This window comes from Hypanus sabinus, chromosome 7 (genome assembly GCF_030144855.1).
Source record: "Hypanus sabinus isolate sHypSab1 chromosome 7, sHypSab1.hap1, whole genome shotgun sequence".
NCBI classification, from domain to species: Eukaryota; Metazoa; Chordata; class Chondrichthyes; order Myliobatiformes; family Dasyatidae; genus Hypanus; species Hypanus sabinus.
Genome location: NC_082712.1, coordinates 115,450,347 through 115,473,549, shown reverse-complemented (window position 1 = coordinate 115,473,549; position 23,203 = coordinate 115,450,347). Strand labels below are relative to the sequence as shown.

The 23,203-nt window shown below is 46.8% G+C and overlaps 1 protein-coding gene across 4 annotated transcripts in view; it reads left to right on the top strand.

The window, feature by feature from the left end:
• Positions 1 to 23,203, top strand: part of pamr1b (peptidase domain containing associated with muscle regeneration 1b) — a 177,009-nt gene that overhangs the window by 32,842 nt on the left and 120,964 nt on the right. For all 4 annotated transcript variants that reach the window (XM_059975429.1, XM_059975430.1, XM_059975431.1 and 1 more), the window contains exon 4: positions 3,129 to 3,243. In XM_059975429.1, the coding sequence (XP_059831412.1) occupies positions 3,129 to 3,243 (115 nt within the window). The remainder of the gene's footprint in view (positions 1 to 3,128; positions 3,244 to 23,203) is intronic.

Genomic DNA, 23,203 nt, shown 5'->3' with positions numbered 1-23,203 from the left:
AAACACCTCCATCAGGTCACCTCTCATCCTCCTTTGATTCAAGGAGAAAAGGCCAACTTCACTTAGCCTATGTTCATAAACCATGTTCTCCAATCCAGGCAACATCCTTGTAAACCTCCTCTGCACTCTTTCTATAGTAACCACTCCTTCCTGTAGTGAGGTGATCAGAACTGAACACCAAGTGGGGTGTAACTAAGGTCTTATAGATTTAATATTACCTCACATTTCATGAACTCAATCCCACAGCTGATGAAGGCCATCACGCCATATGCCTTCTTAACATCACTCTCAATATGCGCAGCAGCTCTGAGGGTGCTTTCGACGTGGACCCCAAGATCTCGCTGATCCTCTTCTCTGCCAGGAATCTTACCATGAATATTATATTGTCTTCCAATGTGACCCACTGAAATGAACCACGTCACAGTTATCTGGGTTGAACTCCATCTGCCTCTCCTCTGTCCAGTTCTGCATCCTATCAATGTCGCGCTGTAACCTCTTGCAACCCTCCAGACTATCCACAACACCCCAACCTTTGTGTCATCAGCAAACTTACTGACCTACCCTTCTACTTCTTCATCCAGGTCATTTATAAAAATCACAAAGAGGAGGGGTCCCAGAACTGATCCCTGTGGAACACCACTGGACATTGACCTCCATGCAGAGTATTGAACCATCTACAACCACTCTTTGCCTTTTGTGGGAAAGCCAATTCTTGATCCACAAAGCAAAGTCTCCTTGATCCCATGTCTCCTTACTTTCTGAAGGAACTTTGCATGGGGAACCTTATCAAATGTCTTACTGAAATCCATATACACTACATCCACTGCTCTACCTTCGTCAATATGATGCCCTAATTAAGGCTTTGGCTCATTCTTGTCAATATGTGACTGAAATTCTGTTCTCCTCTAACTATCCTGTTTCTCCTCTCCCACTACCAACTGTTAAACTGTTCTTGCACTTCCACACTCACTCCATTTCCTTTTCAATTTAAACTGTCCGTTTTTTACTCCCACTGGATGTGTTGGTCGTAGGAACCAAGGATGCGCTGACTCTCCCAGGTGAAGCTGTTTATCTACATGTTGCAGTTGTTTGGCTAGGCCTCACCAGGAGAGGTACAGAGACAATAGACAGAATCTTTCTCCCAGGGTGGAAATGTCAAGTACTAGGAGACATGCACTGAAGGTGAGAGAGGAATTTTAAAGGGAATACGCGGGACAAGTTTTTATCCTCAGAGTGTGGTTTGTGCCTGGAACGTACTGCCAAGGGAGCAATAGATGCAGATGCAATAGTGGTGCTCAAGAGGCGTTAGATGCTTGTGTGAATGGAGGGATATAGCTTATGTACAGGGAGAAAAGATTTAGTTTAACTTGGGATTGTGTTTGGTGCAGACATTGTGGATAGACGGCCTACTGCTCTGCTGTGTTCTATGTACAACCAGTCCCCTTGGTTAACGTGACACACGCATTTCCCTCAGTAAAGCTGGTACCTGGTACTCAGCGTCCAGTCCCATTGGTTAACGTGTCACTCGCATTTCCCTCGGTAAAGCTGGTACTCAGTATCCACACCCTTTAGGTTATCTGGCAGTTGCATTCACTTATTATAAAACTGGCACTTTGCATGCATTTCCATGCCTTACGTGATACCCTAAGGTCACTCCCTCTGGTTAAAATGACACGCTATTACCATACACCCTGGTGAAGCAGGCATTTTACATCCGTTTCTATTAGAGCATCAGAAACAGAATTGAGAGTAAGCTGGGTGGTCAGTGAATTCTGCTTCTCACTTCTATTCCCAGTCCCCATCTGAAACACTCAGTGACTGCTGTCTGCATTGGAGACTTGTGAAGATTTACAGCCCTCTGAGTAAGGGAGTTTTCCCTCGTCTCCAGAATGCTCCCCGTTCTAACTAGGCATAAGCTTATTTATCCCAGCAACTGTGCTTGACTTGTCTCTGGTAACCACAGTGTTGTTTATTTGCTCTCCCATAGATCTGGCAAATGATTTCTGTAATTCCGGTGATCAATCACTCGTCTCAGCTATCCAGGATAAATACTGTACTGATGACAAATAACCGTATGAAGTAGTGAGCTATTAGGATCTCAGCATGAGTTTTGTTTCAAGTGGAAACAGCTGGCAAAGTACTCAGTACCCATAAATATTAAAACAGGACTTGGGGTACTCAGAGACAGGGTTAGGGAGCAGTGAGACGGGGGTTAAGAGCCGGGGTAATGTAAGGAGGGGAGGCTGTCATAATGAGAAAGATGGGTAAAGTAGCGAAAAGTGAAGTTCAGAAGCAATGGAAGCAGTGTAATGGAAAATGATGGTGGCTGGTGTAGTATGTGCATTTGATCTCCCACAACTGCAAAGGATGACAATCTGCTACTCTTGAGAGGAAGGGAAGTATCATTCTGACCAGAGCCCTTTGAATTGTGCGTCACGTCAAAGATAAAACTGAAGACCAAGCTGAGAAAATGCATCTCAATGGTATGCAGTGAGGGATGATGGAGGTGGGATCTGGTGACAGGGCAGAGTGATGGTATTGACAACTGGCTGCCAGGGAGAGAGTCATACATTCAGAGTCACACGGCACAGAAACAGTCCCTTCGGCCCACCAAAACCGTGCTGCCCTTTTTGACCCATGTTGAGAAATAAACATGTAACTAAATGGTTCCAGATGGTGGAGTACATGCTTTAGACCTCTGTTTCACGCTGTCATGCTGAAACACACCTCTCATTAACTGTGGCAGCAGCTTCAGTTTGAATGGTGCATGGACGCCTGCCCAATGAATTTTGTATAAGTGATGTCCATATGTTGCAAACCAATTGCTGCCAATACACATTTGGTGCCTCTGTACTTGAAATGTACATACAGGACCCAGAAGCAATCTTCTGTTGTTCATCTAAGGAGCAGTAGACAATAGACTGCTTTGAGAAAATCACATTCTGATTAAAATCTAGCATGCCGCACTCATAAATCTAGAACTCTACAATAGAGTTTCTGAGCTGTTATATAAATGCAAACTGTGATCATTAGTTAAGTGTTGCTCAGTTTACAGGAGGGACGAATACACATTAAAATGTAAGTTTTGCAGAACTTCTCAAGAGTTTTGATTTTTTTTCTGTTTCTAGAATGTGGAGCTGTAATGAATGCTTCAAGAGGACATATTATACTAGAAGGATATCCCAGCAACTCTCACTGTGAATGGATGGTATCAGTGAATCCTAACTTTGCTATTGAGTTAAGGTAGGATGAATGTATTATATGTAGCTTTGGACTTCTCTAGTGCGTTCGAAGTTTTAATAAAGCCTGATTCTTTTATTCACTTCAGGTTGAGATTTTCAATGTCTAGGCCAGTATTTATGTGCTGAGCAAAACTCCCCCTGACAAGCTGGTGGCATCTGTCTTCTGAAACCACTGCAGTTCTTCTGATGAAGCTACTGTCACGTTGCAGTTAGGGAGAGGGCTCCATGATGGTGATGTGTAGGACCAGCTTCCTCTGAGCCAGTTAAGATCAGAAGTCCATAAGGTATAGAAGCAGAATTAGGCCATTTGGCCCATCAAGTCTGCTCCACCATTTCATCATGGCTGATCCATTTCCCTCTCAGTGTTAACCTCCTGCCTTCTCCCTGTACCCTTTCATGCCCTGACTAACCAAGAATCTATTAAATTCTGTTTTAAATATATCCAATGTCTTGGCCTCCACAGCTGTCTGTGACAATGAATTTCACAAATTCACCACCCTCTGGTTAAAGGAATTCCTCATCTCCATTCAAAAAGAATGTCCCTCTATTCTGAGGCTGTGTCCTCTGGTCTTTGGTAAAGTATCCTCTCCATACCCACTCTTTTGAGGTCTTTCAATATTTGATAGGTTTCAATGAGGTCCCTCCTCAGTCTTTTGAATTCCAGAGTACAGATCCACAGCCATCAAACGTCTGTCATATGATCAGTCTTTCTATCCTTGAATCATTTTTGTAAACCTCCTTTGGACCCTCTCCAATGTCAGCACATCCTTTCTTAGATAAGGGGCCCAAAACTGCTCACAATAGTCCAAGTGAGGCCTCACTAATGCTTTATTAAGCCTCAACATTATCTCCTTGCTTTTATATCCTAATCCCCTTGAAATGAATGCTAACATCGCATTTGCCTTCCTCTCCACTAACTCAATCTGCAAGCTAACCTTTAGGGAACCCTGCACTTTCCTTTGCATCTCAGAGTTTTGAATTTCATCTCCATTTAGAAAATAGTTCATGCTTTATTTCTTCTACCAAACTTCATGACCATACACTTCCCGACACTGTATTCCATCTGCCACTTCTTTGCCTATACTCCTAATCTGTCTAAATCCTTCTGTAGCCTCTCTGCTTCCTCAGAACTACCAGCCCCTCTACCTGTCCATGTATCATCCACAAAGTGGGCCACAAAGCCATCAATTCCATCATCCAAATCATTGACATATAACATAAAAAGAATTGGTCCCAACACAGACCCCTGTGGAACAACCAGAAAAGGCTCCCTTTATTCCAGTTTGCTTCATGCCAATCAGCCAATACTCTATCCATGCTAATATCTTTCTTGTAATGCCAAGGGCTCTTAACTTGCTAAGCAGCCTCATGTGTGGCACCTTGTCAAAGACCTTCTGAAAATCCACATAACAAAATCCATCAGTTCTCCTTTGTCTATCCTGCTTGTTATTTCTTCAAAGACTTCTAACAAATTTGTCAGGCAAGACTTTCCCTTAAGGAAACCATGCTGACTATGGCTTATTTTATCACGTGTGTCCAAGTACCCTGAAACCACGTCGTTAACAATCGATTCCAACATCTTCCCAACAACTAAGGTCAGACTAACTGGTCTATAATTTCCTTTCTTCTCTCTCTCTCGAAGCGTGGAGTGACATTTTCAATTTTCCAGTCCTCTGGAACCATGCCAGCATCTAGTTATTCTTGAAAGATCATTGCTAATGCCTCCACAATCTCTTCAGCCACCTTTTTCAGAATCCTGGGGCATAGGCCAACTGGTCCAGGTGACTTATTTACCATCAGACCTTTCAGTTTCCCTAGTAATGGCAACTTCACACACTTTTACTCTGACACCCTTGAACTTCCAGCATACTGCAAGTTTCTTCCACAGTGAAGGCTGATACACAATATTTATTCAGTTCATCCATCATTTTTTTGTTCCCCATTACTACCTCTCCAGCATCATTTTCCAGCATTCTCATATCTATTCTTACCTCTCTTTTACTCTGGGGGGGAAAAAACTTTTGATATCCTCTTTTATGTTATTGGCTTCCTTAGCTTTATATTCTTTCCTTCCTTCTTTATGACTTCTTTTTAGTTGCCTTCTGTTGGTTTTTAAAAACTTCCCAATTAAATAACTTCCCACTGATTTTTTTTTTGCTCTATTATATGTCCTTTCATTGGCTTTTATGTTGGCTTTCACTTCTCTCGTCAGCTACGGTTACATCATCCTGCCTTTAGAATACTACTTTGGAATGTATCTATCCTGCCCTTTACAAGTTGCTCCCAGAAATTCCAGTCATTGCTACTCTGCATCATCCCTGCTAATGTTCCCTTCCAATCAATTTTGGCCAGCTCCTCTCTCATACCTCTGTAATTCCCTTTACACTACTGTTATACTCATACTTTAGCTTCCCCTTCTTAAACTACAGGATGAATTCTATCACTCGCCACTGGGGGTTCCTTTACCTGAAGCTCTCTAAGCAATTCTAGTTCCTTGCACAACATCGAATCCAGAATAATTGATCCCCTGGTGGGCTCACCACGAGCTACTTTAAAAAGCCATCTTGTAGGCATCCTACAAGTTCCCCCTTTAGTGATCCAGCACCAACCTGATTTTCCCAATCTATCTGCACTGAAATCCCCCGTAACTATTGTAACATTGCCCTTTTGGCATGCATTTTCAATCTCTCATTGTAATTTGTAGACTACATCTTTAGTATTCTTTGGAGGTCTGTATATAATACCCACCAGGGTCTTTTTACTCCTGCTACTTCTTAGCTCTAACACAATGATTGTACATCTTCCAGTCCCATGTCACCTCTTTCTAATGACTTGATTTCAATTTTACCTATAGAGCCACTCCACCCCTCAGCCTACCTACCTGTCGTTTCAATACAATGTGTATCCTTGGATGTTGTTCTCACCTATTATCTTCAGCTATGATTTGGTGATGCCCACAACGTCATTTATGTCAGTCTGTAACCGTGCTACAAGCTCATCTACTTTATTCCATATGCTGCATGCATTTAAGTATAGCACCTTCTGTATTCATCACCCTTTTCTATTTTGTCCTCGTTTTTACATTGCAACTTATCCCTAATTTCAGCCTCTCCTTGCTAGCTCTCTCACTACACACTGCCTTTGTTTGTAAACAAACTACCCTATCCTCAACCCTATCACTTCGGTTCCCATCCCCCTGCCAAATTACTTTAAACACTCTCGAACAACTCTAGCAAACCTGCAAGGATATTGGACCCCCTCCCTGGGTTCAGGTGTGACCTGTCCCCTTCTACGCTCTCCAGAAGAGATCCCAAAGATCTAGAAATCTGCAGCTCTCCCTGTGCCCCAATTCTTCTGTCATGCATTCATCTGCCTACCATGCTATTCATATCCTCACTGACATGTGGCACAGGCAGCTATCCAGAGGTTATTACCCAGGAGTCCTGCTTTTCAGCTTCCTACCCTAAAATCTCTCTTCAGAACCTCTTCATCTTTCCTACACATATCATTGGTGCCAATATGCACCAAGACTTCCGGCTGCTCACTCTCTCCCTTTAGAATGCCATGTAACCGATCCGAGACATTCCTGACCTTGGCACCACGGAGGCAACATGCCAACCTGGTGTCTCTATCACATCCACAGAATCTCGTCTCTACTCCTCTAACTATGGAATCTCCTATTACTACTACAGTCCCCTTCACCTCGTCCCCTGGTAAGTCATCCCCCTCAATGGTATCCAAAGTTGTACATTGCCTTACCTTCTCCTTTCAGTCACCCACTTACCTGCCTCCTCTGGCCTCCCTGTAGCTCGTACCTATTACTTTCTCAGTCTCCTGTTTGAGCTGCAGGTCATCGAGCTGCAGCTCCAGTTCCTAACACATTCTCTGAGGAGCTGCATCTCGGTGCACCTGGTGCAGGTGTAGTTACTCGGGAGACTGGACATCTCCCAGAATACCCACTGACTATAACACAGCCCCTGGAGCCATTCTCACTGCCCTAACAGACCAGGAATGAAGAATAAAGAAGGGGAAGAAACTTACCCGATAGTTACCTCACCCAGGCCTGATGAGCCAAATCGCTCCAACACTGGCCCACTTGCACAGTGGCCATTCCAACAATGGCTGCTCAGCTTGCACCTGCCTTATTTTTATTCACCATTTCTAACAAATCCTGTTCAGTGATTAGGCACTGTTCGACTCTGAGAACTGCCGCGAAGTGCTGCCTTTTTCAAACCTGGGTTGTGGTCCTAAATGAAATTGCTGCTGCTTCTCACTGATTGGGTGCAGTCCAACAGTTTAGTGTGTGACTGGGAGAGGAGCTTGCAGGTGTTGTTCCCAAGAGTGCTATCCTTGCAGATGAAGGCTGTGGATTTTGGAGATGTCATTGGACTATGCTGGGAGAGTACCTGCCGTGTATTTTGTAGATGGAGGGACTGAGAGCTCTTTCTGGGAGATAGAAGAATACTATTCAAGCAGTCCACTTGTCATGCTTTTTGTGTATTATTAGAACAGCGCTCGTCCAGGCTCTCCCACTCCTGACTTGTGGCTTGTAGATCGTAGAAAGACTTAGAGGCACCAGGAAGTGAGTCAACCATCAATTTATGTCAATCATTCACCCAGGATATTGAGGGTGGAAGACTTCACTGATGCCAATGCCTCTGAAAGTGAAGGATGTATGGTCAGAAGTATTCTCTGTTTCCCATTCTTGTGAATGTTACCTGCTAGTTACTAGTTTGTGGATATGGTCCTGGGCTCGCTGCATGCAGGGCACAGGCTGCTGCTTTTGTTGAGGATCAATGAATGGAACTGAAGGTCGTGCGATCATCAGCAAACATCCCCACATAATTGAAAGGCCTGGATGGAATGGATGGGGAGAGGATGTTTCCAATACTGGGAGAGTCTAGGACCAGAGTACACACCCTTAGAATAGAACATCCCCTGAGAACAGATATGAGGTTGAATTTCTTTAATGATAGATTAGTTGAATCTGTGGAATTCATTGCTCCAGATTGTTGTGGAGGCCAAGTCATTGGGTATATTTATAAGTCGAGGTTGAGAAGTTCCAGATTGGTTAAGTTTGTCAAAAGTTACAGGAAGAATGGGGGTTGAAGGGAAAATAAATCAGCCATCAGTGAATGATGGAGCCCACCCGATGAGCTGAATGGTCTGAATTCTGCTCCGGTGTCATGGAATGGAAGGAGGATGTTGGGACCCGGATGTCGCTTTGTGGAATTCTGTGATATCCATGAGAATCACTCTTGCTTCACCTCTGGAGTTCAGCCGTTTGGTCTGGAATTGGACCGGGGGGGGTGTGTGATGAGCTCTGAAGCTGAGTGTGCATGACAAAACCCAAAACGGTGCGTCATGGAGCACTTTGTTGAAGATCCCTTTCCGTTGCTTTGCTAGTAGAATGTAGAACATAGAATCTTAAAGTGTAGGAACAGGCCCTGAAACCTGTAATATCTGTGCTGAACACAATGCCGCTTTTCACTGCACGCCGTGTGCGTCCCTCCGTTTACCATGACAGTACAGGCCCTCCAGCCCTCCGTGTTGTGTAGTCTAAATACCTTTCAAATGTTACTATTGTAGCTGCTTCCACCACCTCTCCGACAGCGTGTTGCAGGCACCTAACACTCTACTTAAAAATGACCTTAAGGTCCTGTCCTCTAGTACTTAATATTTCTATAAATTTATTATTGATTGAGATGAAGTGTGGAACAGGCCCTTCCAGCCCTTTGAGCCTTGTCGCCCAGCAACCCCTGATTTAACCCTAGCCTAATCACAGGACGATTTACAATGAACAATTAATCTACCAACCGGTATGTCTTTGGACTGTGGGAGGAAACTGGACACCCAAAGGAAATCCACGTGGTCATGGGGAGAATGTACAAGCTTCTTACGGACAACGGCGGGAATTTACATGTTCGGTAAAAAACTCTGACGATCTATCCTATCTATGCTTCTCAAAATTTTATCAACCCTCAGTGCTCGATGCTCCAGAGAAAGAGGCTGAGATTGTGCTAACTCTTCTTAGAGCTCGTATTCCCTAATCCAAGTAGCATCCCGGTGTGCTTCTTTTGCACCCTCTCCAAAGACTCCAGATTCTATCCCATAGCAACCAGTACCACACATAAGCCTCCACATATGGCCTGACCGAAGTTTCATACAGCTGCCCGGCTTTACACACAACTCCCGATTTAAGAAGGCAAGTGTACTGTACACCACCTTTACCACTCTATACACGTGTTGCCATTGTCATTTGACCTCCCAAATACGATCCCTCACATTTGTCCGGATTGAACTCCATCTGCTATTTCTCTGTCTGCACTTTCAACTGTTCTGTATTCTGTTGATTGAGAGTGAACTGACCAGGGTAATTTGATTAGATTTGTCCTTTTGTGGGCACAACAAACCTAGAACAATTTTCTGCATTGTTAGATGAACCCAGTTTTGTAACTAAGGAGGACATAAATAATCTTCCGGAAATAGTAAGGGACCGAGAGTCTAGTGAGATGGAGGAACTGAGGGAAATACATGTTAGTAGAGAAGTGGTGTTAGGTAAATTGAAGGGATTAAAAGCAGATAAATCCCCAGGGCCAGATGGTCTGCATCCCAGAATGCTTAAGGAAGTAGCCCAAGAAATAGTGGATGAACTAGTGATAATTTTTCAACACTCCTTAGATTCTGGATTAGTTCCCGAGGATTGGAGGGTGGCTAATGTAACCCCACTTTTTAAAAAAGGAGGGAGAGAGAAACCGGGGAATTATAGACTGGTTAGTCTGACATTGGTGGTGGGGAAAATGCTAGAGTCGGTTATCAAAGATGTGATAACAGCACATTTGGAAAGAGGTGAAATCATCGGCCAAAGTCAGCATGGATTTGTGAAAGGAAAATCATGTCTGACGAATCTTATAGAATTTTTTGAAGATGTAACTAGTAGAGTGGATAGGGGAGAGCCAGTGGATGTGGTATATTTAGATTTTCAAAAGGCTTTTGACAAAGTCCCACACAGGAGATTAGTGTGCAAACCTAAAGCACACGGTATTGGGGGTATGGTATTGATGTGGATAGAGAATTGGTTGGCAGACAGGAAGCAAAGAGTCGGAGTAAGCGGTACCTTTTCAGAACGGCAGGCAGTGACTAGTGGGGTACCGCAAGGCTCAGTGCTGGGACCCCAGTTGTTTACAATATATATTAATGATTTAGACGAGGGAATTAAATGCAGCGTCTCCAAGTTTGTGGATGACACAAAGCTGGGCAGTGTTAGCTGTGAGGAGGATGCTAAGAGGATGCAGGGTGACTTGGATAGGTTAGGTGAGTGGGCAAATTCATGGCAGATGCAATTTAATGTGGATAAATGCAAGGTTATCCACTTTGGTTGCAAGAACAGGGAAACAGATTACGGTATTATCTGAACGGTGGCCGATTAGGAAAAGGGGAGATGCAATAAGACCTGGGTGTCATTGTACACCAGTCATTGAAGGTGGGCATGCGGGTACAGCAGGCAGTGAAAAAGGCAAATGGTATGTTGGCATACATAGCAAAAGGATTTGAGTACAGGAGCAGGGAGGTTCTACTGCAGTTGTACAAGGCCTTGGTGAGACCGCACCTAGAATATTGTGTGCAGTTTTGGTCCCCTAATCTGAGGAAAGACATTCTTGCCATAGAGGGAGTACAGAGAAGGTACACCAGATTGATTCCTGGGATGGCAGGACTTTCATATGAAGAAAGACTGGATCGACTTGGCTTATACTCACTGGAATTCAGAAGATTGAGGGGGGGATCTTATTGAAACATATAAAATTCTAAAGGGATTGGACAGGCTAGATGCAGGAAGATTGTTTCCGATGTTGGGGAAGTCCAGAACGAGGGGTCACCGTTTAAGGATAAAGGGGAAGCCTTTTAGGACTGAGATGAGGGAAAACTTCTTCACACAGAGAGTGGTGAATCTGTGGAATTCTCTGCCCCAGGAAACAGTTGAGGCCGGTTCATTGGCTATATTTAAGAGGAAGTTAGATGTGGCCCTTGTGGCTAAAGGGATCAGGGGTATGGAGAGAAAGCAGGTACAGGGTTCTGAGTTGGATGATCAACCATGATCATACTGAATGGCAGTGCAGGCTTGAAGGGCCGAATGGCCTACTCCTGCACCTATTTTCTATGTTTCTAACTGTATTGGAACAACTTTGCTGAGGCACAGTTCTGGCTGTAGAGCAAGCTTTCAACACCATGGCCATGGTGTTTCTTCTTGACCATTGTGTTCTGAGTGTGCAGTGATCTCAATCATTTAGTGATTTCATGTGAAGAGGACCGGATTGGTTGAAGATTGATTTCAGCAATGGTGGTGACTTCAGTAGGAGGAGGAGCGGGATCTTCGGTTTAAGCTCTGAACGCTTCAGTCTTGCGTTTTCAGTCGCTTGTTGTGACTTTGTTTGGGAGAACTTCCTTGTTCTTGGAACATCTTCCCTCTATGAATAAAGTTGTTCTCTACCAATCACAACCAGCAGTAGGGCTGAGGAGCACAAACCTCATCAGTTTGGTTTGGTGATCACCCTCAAGAGAAAACCTGCAGATGCTGGAGCAACTCTGCAGGCCAGGGAGCATCCATGGAAAAGATTAAACAGTCAACATTTCGGGCCAAGACTTCATCAAGACTGGAAAATCAGAGATTAGATGTTAGGGGAATCAGATTGGAGAAGATAGAAGGACGTGGAAGAAAGGGAAAGGAGAACAGGATGAGAGGGAAGTGAAAGGCAGGTAAAGAGAGGGAGGGAAACAAGAATGGGGAATGGTGAAGCCGGGGGGTGGGGGGGGGTGGAGGGGGAAGGACGGTGGAAATTACCGAAAGTTCAAGAAATCAATGTTCATACCATCAGGTTGGAGGCTACCAGGCAGAATATATGGTTTTTGCTCTTTGAACCTGAGTGTGGCCTCACTGCATGGTAGAGGAGGTCATGGACTGACGTGTTGGAAGGGGAATTAAAGTGGGTGGCCATCGGGAGGTGCCAGTTTTTCTGGCAGGTGGAGCAGAGGTGCTTGGCGAAGTGGTCTCGCAATCTACGTTGACATGCAGGAGGCCACACTGGGAGCACTGGACACAGTAGATGACTCCAACAGACTCACAGGTAAAGTGTTGCCTCGCCTGGAAGGATTGTTTGGGGCTCTGAATGGTAGTGAGGGAGGAGGTACAGGGGCAGGTGTGACACTTGTTCTGCTTGCAAGGATAAGTGCCAGGAGGGAGATCAGTGGGGAGGGACGAATGGACAAGGGAGCCGAGTAGGGAACGATCCCTGTGGAAAGTGGGGTGGGGGTAGGGAAAGTGTGCTTGGTAGTGGGATCCTACTGAAGATGGCAGAAATTACAGAGAATTTTTTACTGGATGCAGAGGCTGGTGTGGTGGTAGGTGAGGTCAAGAGGAACCCTATCCCTGGTAGGGTGGCGGCAGACATCCATGAAATGGAAGGGATGTAGGTGAGGGGAGCGTTGATGGTGGAGGAAGAAGTGGCCATTTCTTTGAAAAAGGATGACATTTCATTAGTTCTGGAATGAAAAGCCTCATCCTGAGCGCAGATGTGATGGCAAAAGATGAGTTGAGAGAAGGGGATGGCATTTTTAAAAGTGACATAGTGGGAGGAGGTATAGTCCAGGAGGCCGCGAGAATCAGTAGATAAACTGTCTCAAGAGATAGAGTCAGAGAGATCGAGGAAAAGGGAGCAGGTGTCGGAAATGGAGCAAGTAAATTTGAGGGCAGGGTGGAAGTTGGAAGCAAAGTTGGTGAAGGTGATGAGGTTGGTATGGGTGCATGAAGCAGCTCCAATGCAGCTGTCAAAATCGAGTGGGAAAAGTTGGGAGTGATATTGGTGTAGACTTGGAATATGGACTGTTCCACGTAGCCCACAAAACCGAGCTCTGTCCATTCACCATTCTCTTAGCCCTGTGTTGGAGCTTTACCAAGCTGATAAAAGACTACCGGATGGACTGTGCAATAATGATGATCTCTTGACCTCATAGTTTATTTCATCGTGGTCTTTGCATGTTTTTCTATGTAACTGTGACACTATATTCTGCATTCTGCATTGTCATTGCTTTTCCCTCTACTTCCTCGACGTATTTATGTTGTGAAATGATCTGTATGGATGGCATGGAAACAGAGTTGGTCATGTGACAACAATACATCGATTCCCATTATTAGGTATGCTTGGTTCTGTCCTCAGCCTTCCTCCTGCACTCTACTGAAACCCGGTGCCCCGGCTTGACATGCAGTAATAGAATGATATGGTACAGGAACAGGCCCTTCAGCCCCACATCCCTGTGCTAGCTCATTAATCCCATTAACGAACATTTGGCTCATAGCCTTCACTGCCTTGATGATTTAAGTCTTTATCTCAATACCTCTTAAGTATTCTGCTTGTTTCTGCCCCCACCATTCGTCAAGTCAGTACGTTCCAGATTCCAAAGTTCAAAGTACATTTATTATTAAAGTATGTACAGTTTATACAACACTGACATTTGTCTCCTTACAGGCAGCCACAAAACAAAGAAACCTGATAGAACCCATTAAAAAAGACCACTGTACACTCAATGTGCAGGAAAAAAACAAATTATTCAAACGGTAAAAGTGAACAAATGACATTCAGAAACGAAATTCACAAAGGTGAGTTCACAGCCACTGAACCGGTCATCACTGCAGCCAATCCAAGAGCCCATTAGTTGCAGGCTACTGCCTCAGTTCAGCACAGAGCAGCAAGCTGAACACTGCCTCGTCCCTCTCCTCCAGCCTTGACACCCTAACTTTTCCATCTGGCCACACAGTGGGTCATTCCTCGCTCTCAGACCCAAGCCCTGGCACTTCAATACACTCTTGGACCCAGGCCCCACCACCTCGACTTGGCATGTACTTGACCTTTCCAGTTTGGTCCAGTGCTTAACTTGATCAAACCTTGGGTCATTCCTTGCTTTCAGACCTGGGCCCTGCTGCTTCGATACACTCTCTGACCTAGGTCCAGCCATCTCAACTTGGCTCATAGCTGACCTTTCCAATCTGGCCTGTGGCTTAAATCGGTCAAGCATTGGCTTGTTCCACCTTCTCAGGCCTGGGCACTGCCGCCTTGGTTCTGCTCCAAGTCCACTCCAGCAATGGCTAGACATTGGGTCATTCCCTGCTCTTGGGCCTGGACCCCGTCACCCTGATACACCATGCCACAATCGACCTGCACCTTCGAAACCTCAGTTAACACCACCAAAATTCCAGGTTATACAAGCAGTTCAAAAGTTCATCTCTGATAGGGATGTTACAGGCTATTGATTTCAGTGATAGTTTCAGAGAAAAGCTGTGATTAATAAAGTAAGTAGTAGCTTGTTTGCTGCCAGCAAGTTACTGCTGGACTTCACCAGTGCCGTCCTAAACTGACCCTTTGGTCAGCAAAGTACCCTCTTAAACCAAAGACTTCTAGTTTTACACAATTGTTCTATTGTTCTATGGGGACGTTTCCTAAAATTCACTGTATCTATATCCTCATAATTTTGTACAAATTTATCCTAATCCCCGCCACAAGGGAAGCGATCCCAGTCTATTCAGTCTCCCCCAGCGATCCCAGTCTATTCAGTCTCCCCCCACAAGGGAAGCGATCCCAGTCTATTCAGTCTCCCCCCACAAGGGAAGCGATCCCAGTCTATTCAGTCTCCCCCAGCGATCCCAGTCTATTCAGTCTCCCCCAGCAATCCCTGTCTATTCAGTCTCCCCCCCACAAGGGAAGAGATCCCAGTCTATTCAGTCTCCCCCCACAAGGGAAGCGATCCCAGTCTATTCAGTCTCCCCCCACAAGGGAAGCGATCCCAGTCTATTCAGTCTCCCCCCACAAGGGAAGCGATCCCAGTCTATTCAGTCTCCCCCCACAAGGAAAGCGATCCCAGTCTATTCAGTCTCCCCCCACAAGGGAAGCGATTCCAGTCTATTCAGTCTCCCCCCACAAGGGAAACGATCCCAGTCTATTCAGTCTCCCCCCACAAGGGAAACGATCCCAGTCTATTCAGTCTCCCCCCACAAGGGAAGCAATCCCAGTCTATTCAGTCTCCCCCCACAAGGGAAGCGATCCCAGTCTATTCAGTCTCCCCCAGCGATCCCAGTCTATTCAGTCTCCCCCCCACAAGGGAAGAGATCCCAGTCTATTCAGTCTGCCCCCACAAGGGAAGCGATCCCAGTCTATTCAGTCTCCCCCCACAAGGGAAACGATCCCACTTTATTCAGTCTCCCCCCACAAGGGAAGCGATCCCAGTCTATTCAGTCTCCCCCCACAAGGAAAGCGATCCCACTCTATTCAGTCTCCCCCCACAAGGGAAGCGATCCCAGTCTATTCAGTCTCCCCCCACAAGGAAAGCGATCCCACTCTATTCAGTCTCCCCCCACAAGGGAAGCGATCCCAGTCTATTCAGTCTCCCCCCACAAGGGAAGCGATTCCAGTCTATTCAGTCTCCCCCCACAAGGGAAACGATCCCAGTCTATTCAGTCTCCCCCAGCAATCCCAGTCTATTCAGTTTCCCCCCACAAGGGAAGCAATCCCAGTCTATTCAGTCTCCCCCAGCGATCCCAGTCTATTCAGTCTCCCCCCACAAGGGAAGCGATCCCAGTCTATTCAGTCTCCCCCCACAAGGGAAGCGATCCCACTCTATTCAGTCTCCCCCCACAAGGGAAGCGATCCCAGTCTATTCAGTCTCCCCCCACAAGGGAAGCGATCCCAGTCTATTCAGTCTCCCCCCACAAGGGAAGCGATCCCACTCTATTCAGTCTCCCCCAGCGATCCCAGTCTATTCAGTCTCCCCCCACAAGGGAAGCGATCCCAGTCTATTCAGTCTCCCCCCACAAGGGAAGCGATCCCACTCTATTCAGTCTCCCCCCACAAGGGAAGCGATCCCAGTCTATTCAGTCTCCCCCCACAAGGGAAGCGATCCCACTCTATTCAGTCTCCCCCAGCGATCCCAGTCTATTCACTCCCCCCACAAGGGAAGCGATCCCAGTCTATTCAGTCTCCCCCAGCGATCCCAGTCTATTCAGTCTCCCCCCACAAGGGAAGCGATCCCAGTCTATTCAGTCTCCCCCCACAAGGGAAGCGATCCCAGTCTATTCAGTCTCCCCCCACAAGGGAAGCGATCCCAGTCTATTCAGTCTCCCCCCACAAGGGAAGCGATCCCACTCTATTCAGTCTCCCCCAGCGATCCCAGTCTATTCACTCCCCCCACAAGGGAAGCGATCCCAGTCTATTCAGTCTCCCCCAGCGATCCCAGTCTATTCAGTCTCCCCCCACAAGGGAAGCGATCCCAGTCTATTCAGTCTCCCCCCACAAGGGAAGCGATCCCAGTCTATTCAGTCTCCCCCCACAAGGGAAGCGATCCCAGTCTATTCAGTCTCCCCCCACAAGGGAAGCGATCCCAGTCTATTCAGTGTCCCCCCACAAGGGAAGCGATCCCAGTCTATTCAGTCTCCCCCCACAAGGGAAGCGATCCCACTCTATTCAGTCTCCCCCAGCGATCCCAGTCTATTCAGTCTCCCCCCACAAGGGAAGCGATCCCAGTCTATTCAGTCTCCCCCCACAAGGGAAGCGATCCCAGTCTATTCAGTCTCCCCCAGCGATCCCACTCTATTCAGTCTCCCCCCACAAGGGAAGCGATCCCACTCTATTCAGTCTCCTCCCACAAGGGAAGCGATCCCACTCTATTCAGTCTCCCCCCACAAGGGAAGCGATCCCACTCTATTCAGTCTCCCCCCACAAGGGAAGCGATCCCAGTCTATTCAGTCTCCCCCAGCGATCCCACTCTATTCAGTCTCCCCCAGCGATCCCAGTCTATTCAGTCTCCCCCCACAAGGGAAGCGATCCCAGTCTATTCAGTCTCCCCCCACAAGGGAAGCGATCCCAGTCTATTCAGTCTCCCCCCACAAGGGAAGCGATCCCAGTCTATTCAGTCTCCCCCCACAAGGGAAGCGATCCCAGTCTATTCAGTCTCCCCCCACAAGGGAAGCGATCCCAGTCTATTCAGTGTCCCCCCACAAGGGAAGCGATCCCAGTCTATTCAGTCTCCCCCCACAAGGGAAGCGATCCCACTCTATTCAGTCTCCCCCAGCGATCCCAGTCTATTCAGTCTCCCCCCACAAGGGAAGCGATCCCAGTCTATTCAGTCTCCCCCCACAAGGGAAGCGATCCCAGTCTATTCAGTCTCCCCCAGCGATCCCACTCTATTCAGTCTCCCCCCACAAGGGAAGCGATCCCACTCTATTCAGTCTCCTCCCACAAGGGAAGCGATCCCACTCTATTCAGTCTCCCCCCACAAGGGAAGCGATCCCACTCTATTCAGTCTCCCCCCACAAGGGAAGCGATCCCAGTCTATTCAGTCTCCCCCAGCGATCCCACTCTATTCAGTCTCCCCCAGCGATCCCAGTCTATTCAGTCTCCCCCCACAAGGGAAGCGATCCCAGTCTATTCAGTCTCCCCCCACAAGGGAAGCGATCCCAGTCTATTCAGTCTCCCCCCACAAGGGAACTGCTCTGAGCCAGGGCAACATCGGAGTGAAATGCACAAAATGCTGGAGGAACTCAGCAGGGTAGGCAGTGATGGAGGCATCCCTCCTGCTTTTTGTGTGCTTCTCTAGATTCCGGCACCTGCAGTGTCTTGTGTCAACATCTAGTCAATCCTCTGCACTGTAATCATATCCTTAGTATGATGATGTAGTGAGTGGTATGGCATTGAGGATACATATTGACATACTGTGGTGGTCTACAATGCCCATTTCTGAGCTTCCAGATCTCTAGCGGATCATGGTTTCACAGACCGCAGAGGAGGATGTCCTTGGTGTAAGGATGTGCACTATCGAGGCTTGCCTGTTTTGGAGACAGACAAGTTATGGTTCAGGAATTGATGGCTTTGTATCTGTTTACTGAGTGGGAAATGTGTCGATAAAGAAAATAACGACAACGCACCAGCCTCAACAACAACAAACGTTGGTTCTTTGGTGCCATCTGCTGTTCAAAATGAATGTTGCTTGTTTTGTTAGAAATAAGAGGTTTAACTATTGGTGTACTTAACTGCTTGAGTTCAATATTCTCACACCACTTCTCAATCCCTCTAAGCCTTGCTTGTCTTGTAACCTCCTCCAGGCCTAATATTGGCCTCTTGACCATCCTGTGCCCACCTAACTGTTTCAGCCATCTTGGTCTACTCTGATAATCTGGAAATTGGTTGTTTGGAAGTTCTGATGATCTGGAATGTGAGATGGGAGTCTGGAGTGATGCCTGGGGTTTGGTCTGGGCCGTGGCTCTGCCTGGTGTGGGGCCTGAGTTAAAATGAGGTCTGGAATGGAAGTGGGAGTGTACTTTCCCCCTCTTTTTAAACTCATGGAATATTTAATTTAGATTGAGTAGCATGTAAAAACAAGAAAAGTAAAAGTGTGTCAGAAATTAATAGGAGTAATAAAAACACCAATAATAATAATCTGGAAAACCCATTTGTTCATATCAGCAAAAGTCCTGAGGATGCCGGACAATCAGGGTTTTACTCCAGCACTTTGAACATATTTGCCTCTTGCCCTCTCTTACTTTGTCACTCCTCATTATCAACCCCACTGATCAAGCTGCCATTTGCCACCCCTGCTGCCTCGGAGCTCTATATCCATTGCTGATGATATTGTTTGCTACTGCCATCCAGCCTGGGATACTTTACTCCATCCTCAGTGCTCTCCAGATAAGAGATGGTGTTGCCGTATGAGTGAACTTGCTGAAGAAATAAAGGCAGCATGGTGCCCTGTCCATAGGAATCCTTCCTCCCACCCCAGATGGTGACGTGTTTTTTGGGATCCCCTCCTCCTGTCCAAGATGGTGACCAATCCAACAGAACCTTCTCCTCCTCTGCCACACGGTGACATCCCCCCCATCTCTGTGACGTGCGTCCAGTGTTTGTGCATGAGGGATCTCCAGTAGTAGGTATGTCACTGAAGCGAGGGAGATGGGGATCTCTCGCAGAGCATGTTTCAATGAGGGACCTCCTGAAAAGAGGAGAGGCATGAAGGGAAGTTGCACAGAGAAACCTGGGATACAATACTGAGGAATCTGTTGTAGTGGAGGGGATGTCACTGAGTGACCTTTTGTGATGGAGGGGGTCTCACTGAAGGATCTTCTGCCACATGTGTGTGTATCACTGGAATCTCCTGCAGACTGAGGGATCTCCCAGCTGGGGTGCACCTTGAGGTGGTGTGGAGGAGTGCACTCTCCTGGGGTATACCTGCTCCTGCTCTCCTGTGGTGGTCATGGGAGATTTCAATGTGCAGGTCGATTGGGAAAATCAGGTCGGAATTGGATCTCGAGAGATTGAGTTTGTTGAATGCCTACGAGATAGCTTTTCAGAGCAGTTTGTTGTTGAGGCTACCAGGAGATCATCTATACTGGTTTGGGCGTTATGTAATGTAATGAGTAGGGAGCTCAAGCTAAAATAACCCTTAGGAGGTAATGATCACAACATGATTGAGTTCAACTTGAAATTTGATCGGGAGAACATAAAGCCTGACGTAGCAGTGGAGTAAAGGAGATTACAGTGGTATGATTACAGTGGCTAAAGTAAATTGGAAGGAGATGCTTACAGGGATGATGGCAGAGCAGCAATGTTTTGAATTTCTGGGAAAATGAGGAAGGTGCAGGATAGATGTATTCCAGAAATGAAGAAATACTCAAATGACAAAATAGTACAACCATGGCTGACAAGGGAAATCAAGCTAATGCAGAAACAAAAGAGAGGGCATACAACAAAACAAAAAATAGTGGGAAGACAGAGGATTGGGAAGCTCTTAAAATCCTACGGAGAGCAACTAAAAGAATCTTTGTGGGGGGGGGGGAGAAATGAAATATGAAAGCAAGCTAGCAAACAATATCAAAGTGAATGGTAAAAGCGTTTTCAAGTCTGTTTAAAAAAAAAGAGATGAGAGTGGAGATAAGACCATTAGAAAATGACAGGCCAGAGAAATAATAACCGGGGCCAGGCAGATGAACTAAATGAATACTTTGCATCAGTCTTCACTGTGGAAGACAGTAATAGTGCGCCAGGTGTTGAATGGTGTTTGAGGGAAGAGAAGTGGGTGGAGTTAATATTACAAGGTAGAAGGTACATAAAAAGCTGAAAGACCTAAGGGTACAGAAGTCACCCGGACCAGATGAACTACACCCCAGGGTTCTGAAAGAGGTAACAGTAGAGATTGTGGAGGCATTAATAATGATCTTTCAAAAATCAGTGGACTCTACCATGGTGCCAGAGAACTGGAAAATTGAAAATGTCACTCCACTCTTTAAGAAAGGAGGAAGGCAGCAGAAAGGAAATTATAGACCAGTTAGCCTGACCTCAGTGGTTGGGAAGATGTTGGAATTAATTGTTAAGTGTGAGGTGATGGAGTACTTGGTGACACAGGACAAGATAGTACACAGTCAGCATGGTTTCCTTAAGGGAAAATCTTGCCTGACAAATCTGTTGGAATTCCTAGAAGAGATTATAAGTAGGATAGATAAAGGGGATGTAGTGGATGTTGTATGTTTGGACTTTCCAAAGGCCTTTGACAAGGTGCCACACGAGACTACTTGGCAAGCTAAAAGCCCATGTTAATACAAGAAAGTTGCTGGCATGCTTAGAGCACTGGCTGACTGGTAGGAGGCAGTGAGTGGGAATAAAAGGACACTTTCTGGTTGGCTGCCAGTGAGTAGTGGTGTTCCACTGGGATCAGTGTTGGGGCACCTCTTTATGCTGTATATCAATGACATAGATGCTGGAATAAATGGTTTTGTTGCCAAGTTTGTAGATGATATGGAGATGGTAGAGCAGCAGGTAGTGTTGAGGAAACAGGTAGGATGCAGAGGGACTTAGACAGATGTGGAGAATGGGCAAGAGAGTAGCAAATGAAATACAATGTTGGAAAATGCATGGTCATGCACTTTCAGTAGAAATATACATGCAGACTATTTTCTAAACAAGGAAAAAATGTAAAACTATGTGATGCAAAGGGACTTGGGAGTCCTTGTACAGAACACCCTAAAGGTTAACTTGCAGGTGGAGTCTGTGGTGAGGAAGACAAATGCAATGTTAGCATTCATTTCATGAAGTCTAAAATAGAAGAACAGGGATGGGACACTGAGGTTATATAAGGCACTAATGATACCTCACATTGAGTTTTGCGAGCAGTTTTGGGCTCCTCATCTAAGAAAAGATGTGCTAGCATTGGAAGAGATTCACAAGAATGATTCCGGGAATGAAAGGATTATTATACCACGAGGAATGTTTGACAGGCTGACTCTGAACTCACTGGAATTTAGAAAGACGAGAAGAGATGTAAATGAAACATTTGGAATGTTGAAAGGCCGAGACAGAGTAGATGTGGAAAGGATGTTTCCCATGGTGGGGGAGTCTAGGATAAGAGGGCACAGCCTCAGGAGAGAGGGGTGTCAATTTAAAATGAAGATGTGGAGAAATTACTGTCGTCAGGTGGTAGTGCATCTGAGGAATTTATTACCACACACAGCTGTGGCGGCTGGGTTGTTGGGGTGTTTAAGGCAGAGGTTCTTGAATAGACACAACAGCAAAGGTTAAGGGGAGAAGGCTGGGGAATGGGGCTGAGGAGGGGAAAGATAGATCATCCATGACTGAATGGCAGAGAAGAACCAGATGGCTGAATTCGTGTACTATATTTTATCATCTTGTACCAGCGTGTGGTGTGGAGGGGTGTGCTTTTCTGGAATATACCTGAGTATGGTGTTGTGGGGTATGTTTCCTGGGGCATACCTGCTGTGTTGTGGAGGAGCAAGCTGTTCAGAGTGCGCTTTCCTAGGGTATACTTGTGTCTGGTGCTGTGGTGTGTGCTCGCTTGGGGTATACCTGCAAGTGGAGTGGAGGAAAGTGCTTCCCTGGGGTGTACCTGTGTGTGATGTTGTGGGACAATGCTCCCGGTGTGCTTTCCTGGGGTGTACCTGTGTGTGATGTTGTGGGACAATGCTCCCGGTGTGCTTTCCTGGGGTGTACCTGTGTGTGGTACTGTGGGACAATGCTCCCGGTGTGCTTTCCAGGGGTGTACCTGTGTGTGGTGCTCTGGGGTGATACTCACGGTTTCCCTTCCTGGGGTGTACCTGTGTGTGGTGTTGTGGGACGATGCTCCCAGTTTGCTTCCCTGGGGAGCAACTGTGTGTGATGTTGTGGGACGATGCACCCGGTGTGATTTCCTGGGGTATAGCTGTGTGTGGTATTGTGGGACGATGCTCCTGGTTTGCTTTCCTGGGGTGTACCTGTGTGTGGTGCTGTGGGGTGATGCTCCCGGTGTGCTTTCCTGGGGTGTGCCTGTGTGTGGTGATGTGGGGTGATGCTCCTGGTGTGCTTTCCTGGGGTGTACCTGTGTGTGGTGTTGTGGTACAATGCCCCCGGTGTGCTTTCCTGGGGTGAACCTGTGTGTGGTGCTGTGGGACGATGCTCCCGGTGTGCTTTCCTGGGGTGTACCTGGGGGTGGTGCTGTGGGATGATGCTCCCGGTGTGCTTTCCTGGTGTGTACCTGTGTGTGGTGCTGTGGGACGATTCTCCCGGTGTGCTTTCCTGGGGTGTACCTGTGTGTGGTGTTGTGGGACGATGCTCCCGATGGGGTGTACCTGTGTGTGATGTTGTGGGACAATGCTCCCGGTGTGCTTTCCTGGGGTGTACCTGTGTGTGGTACTGTGGGACAATGCTCCCGGTGTGCTTTCCTGGGGTGTGCCTGTGTGTGGTGATGTGGGGTGATGCTCCTGGTGTGCTTTCCTGGGGTGTACCTGTGTGTGGTGTTGTGGTACAATGCCCCCGGTGTGCTTTCCTGGGGTGAACCTGTGTGTGGTGCTGTGGGACGATGCTCCCGGTGTGCTTTCCTGGGGTGTACCTGTATGTGGTGTTGTGGGACGATGATCCCGGTGTGCTTTCCTGGGGTGAACC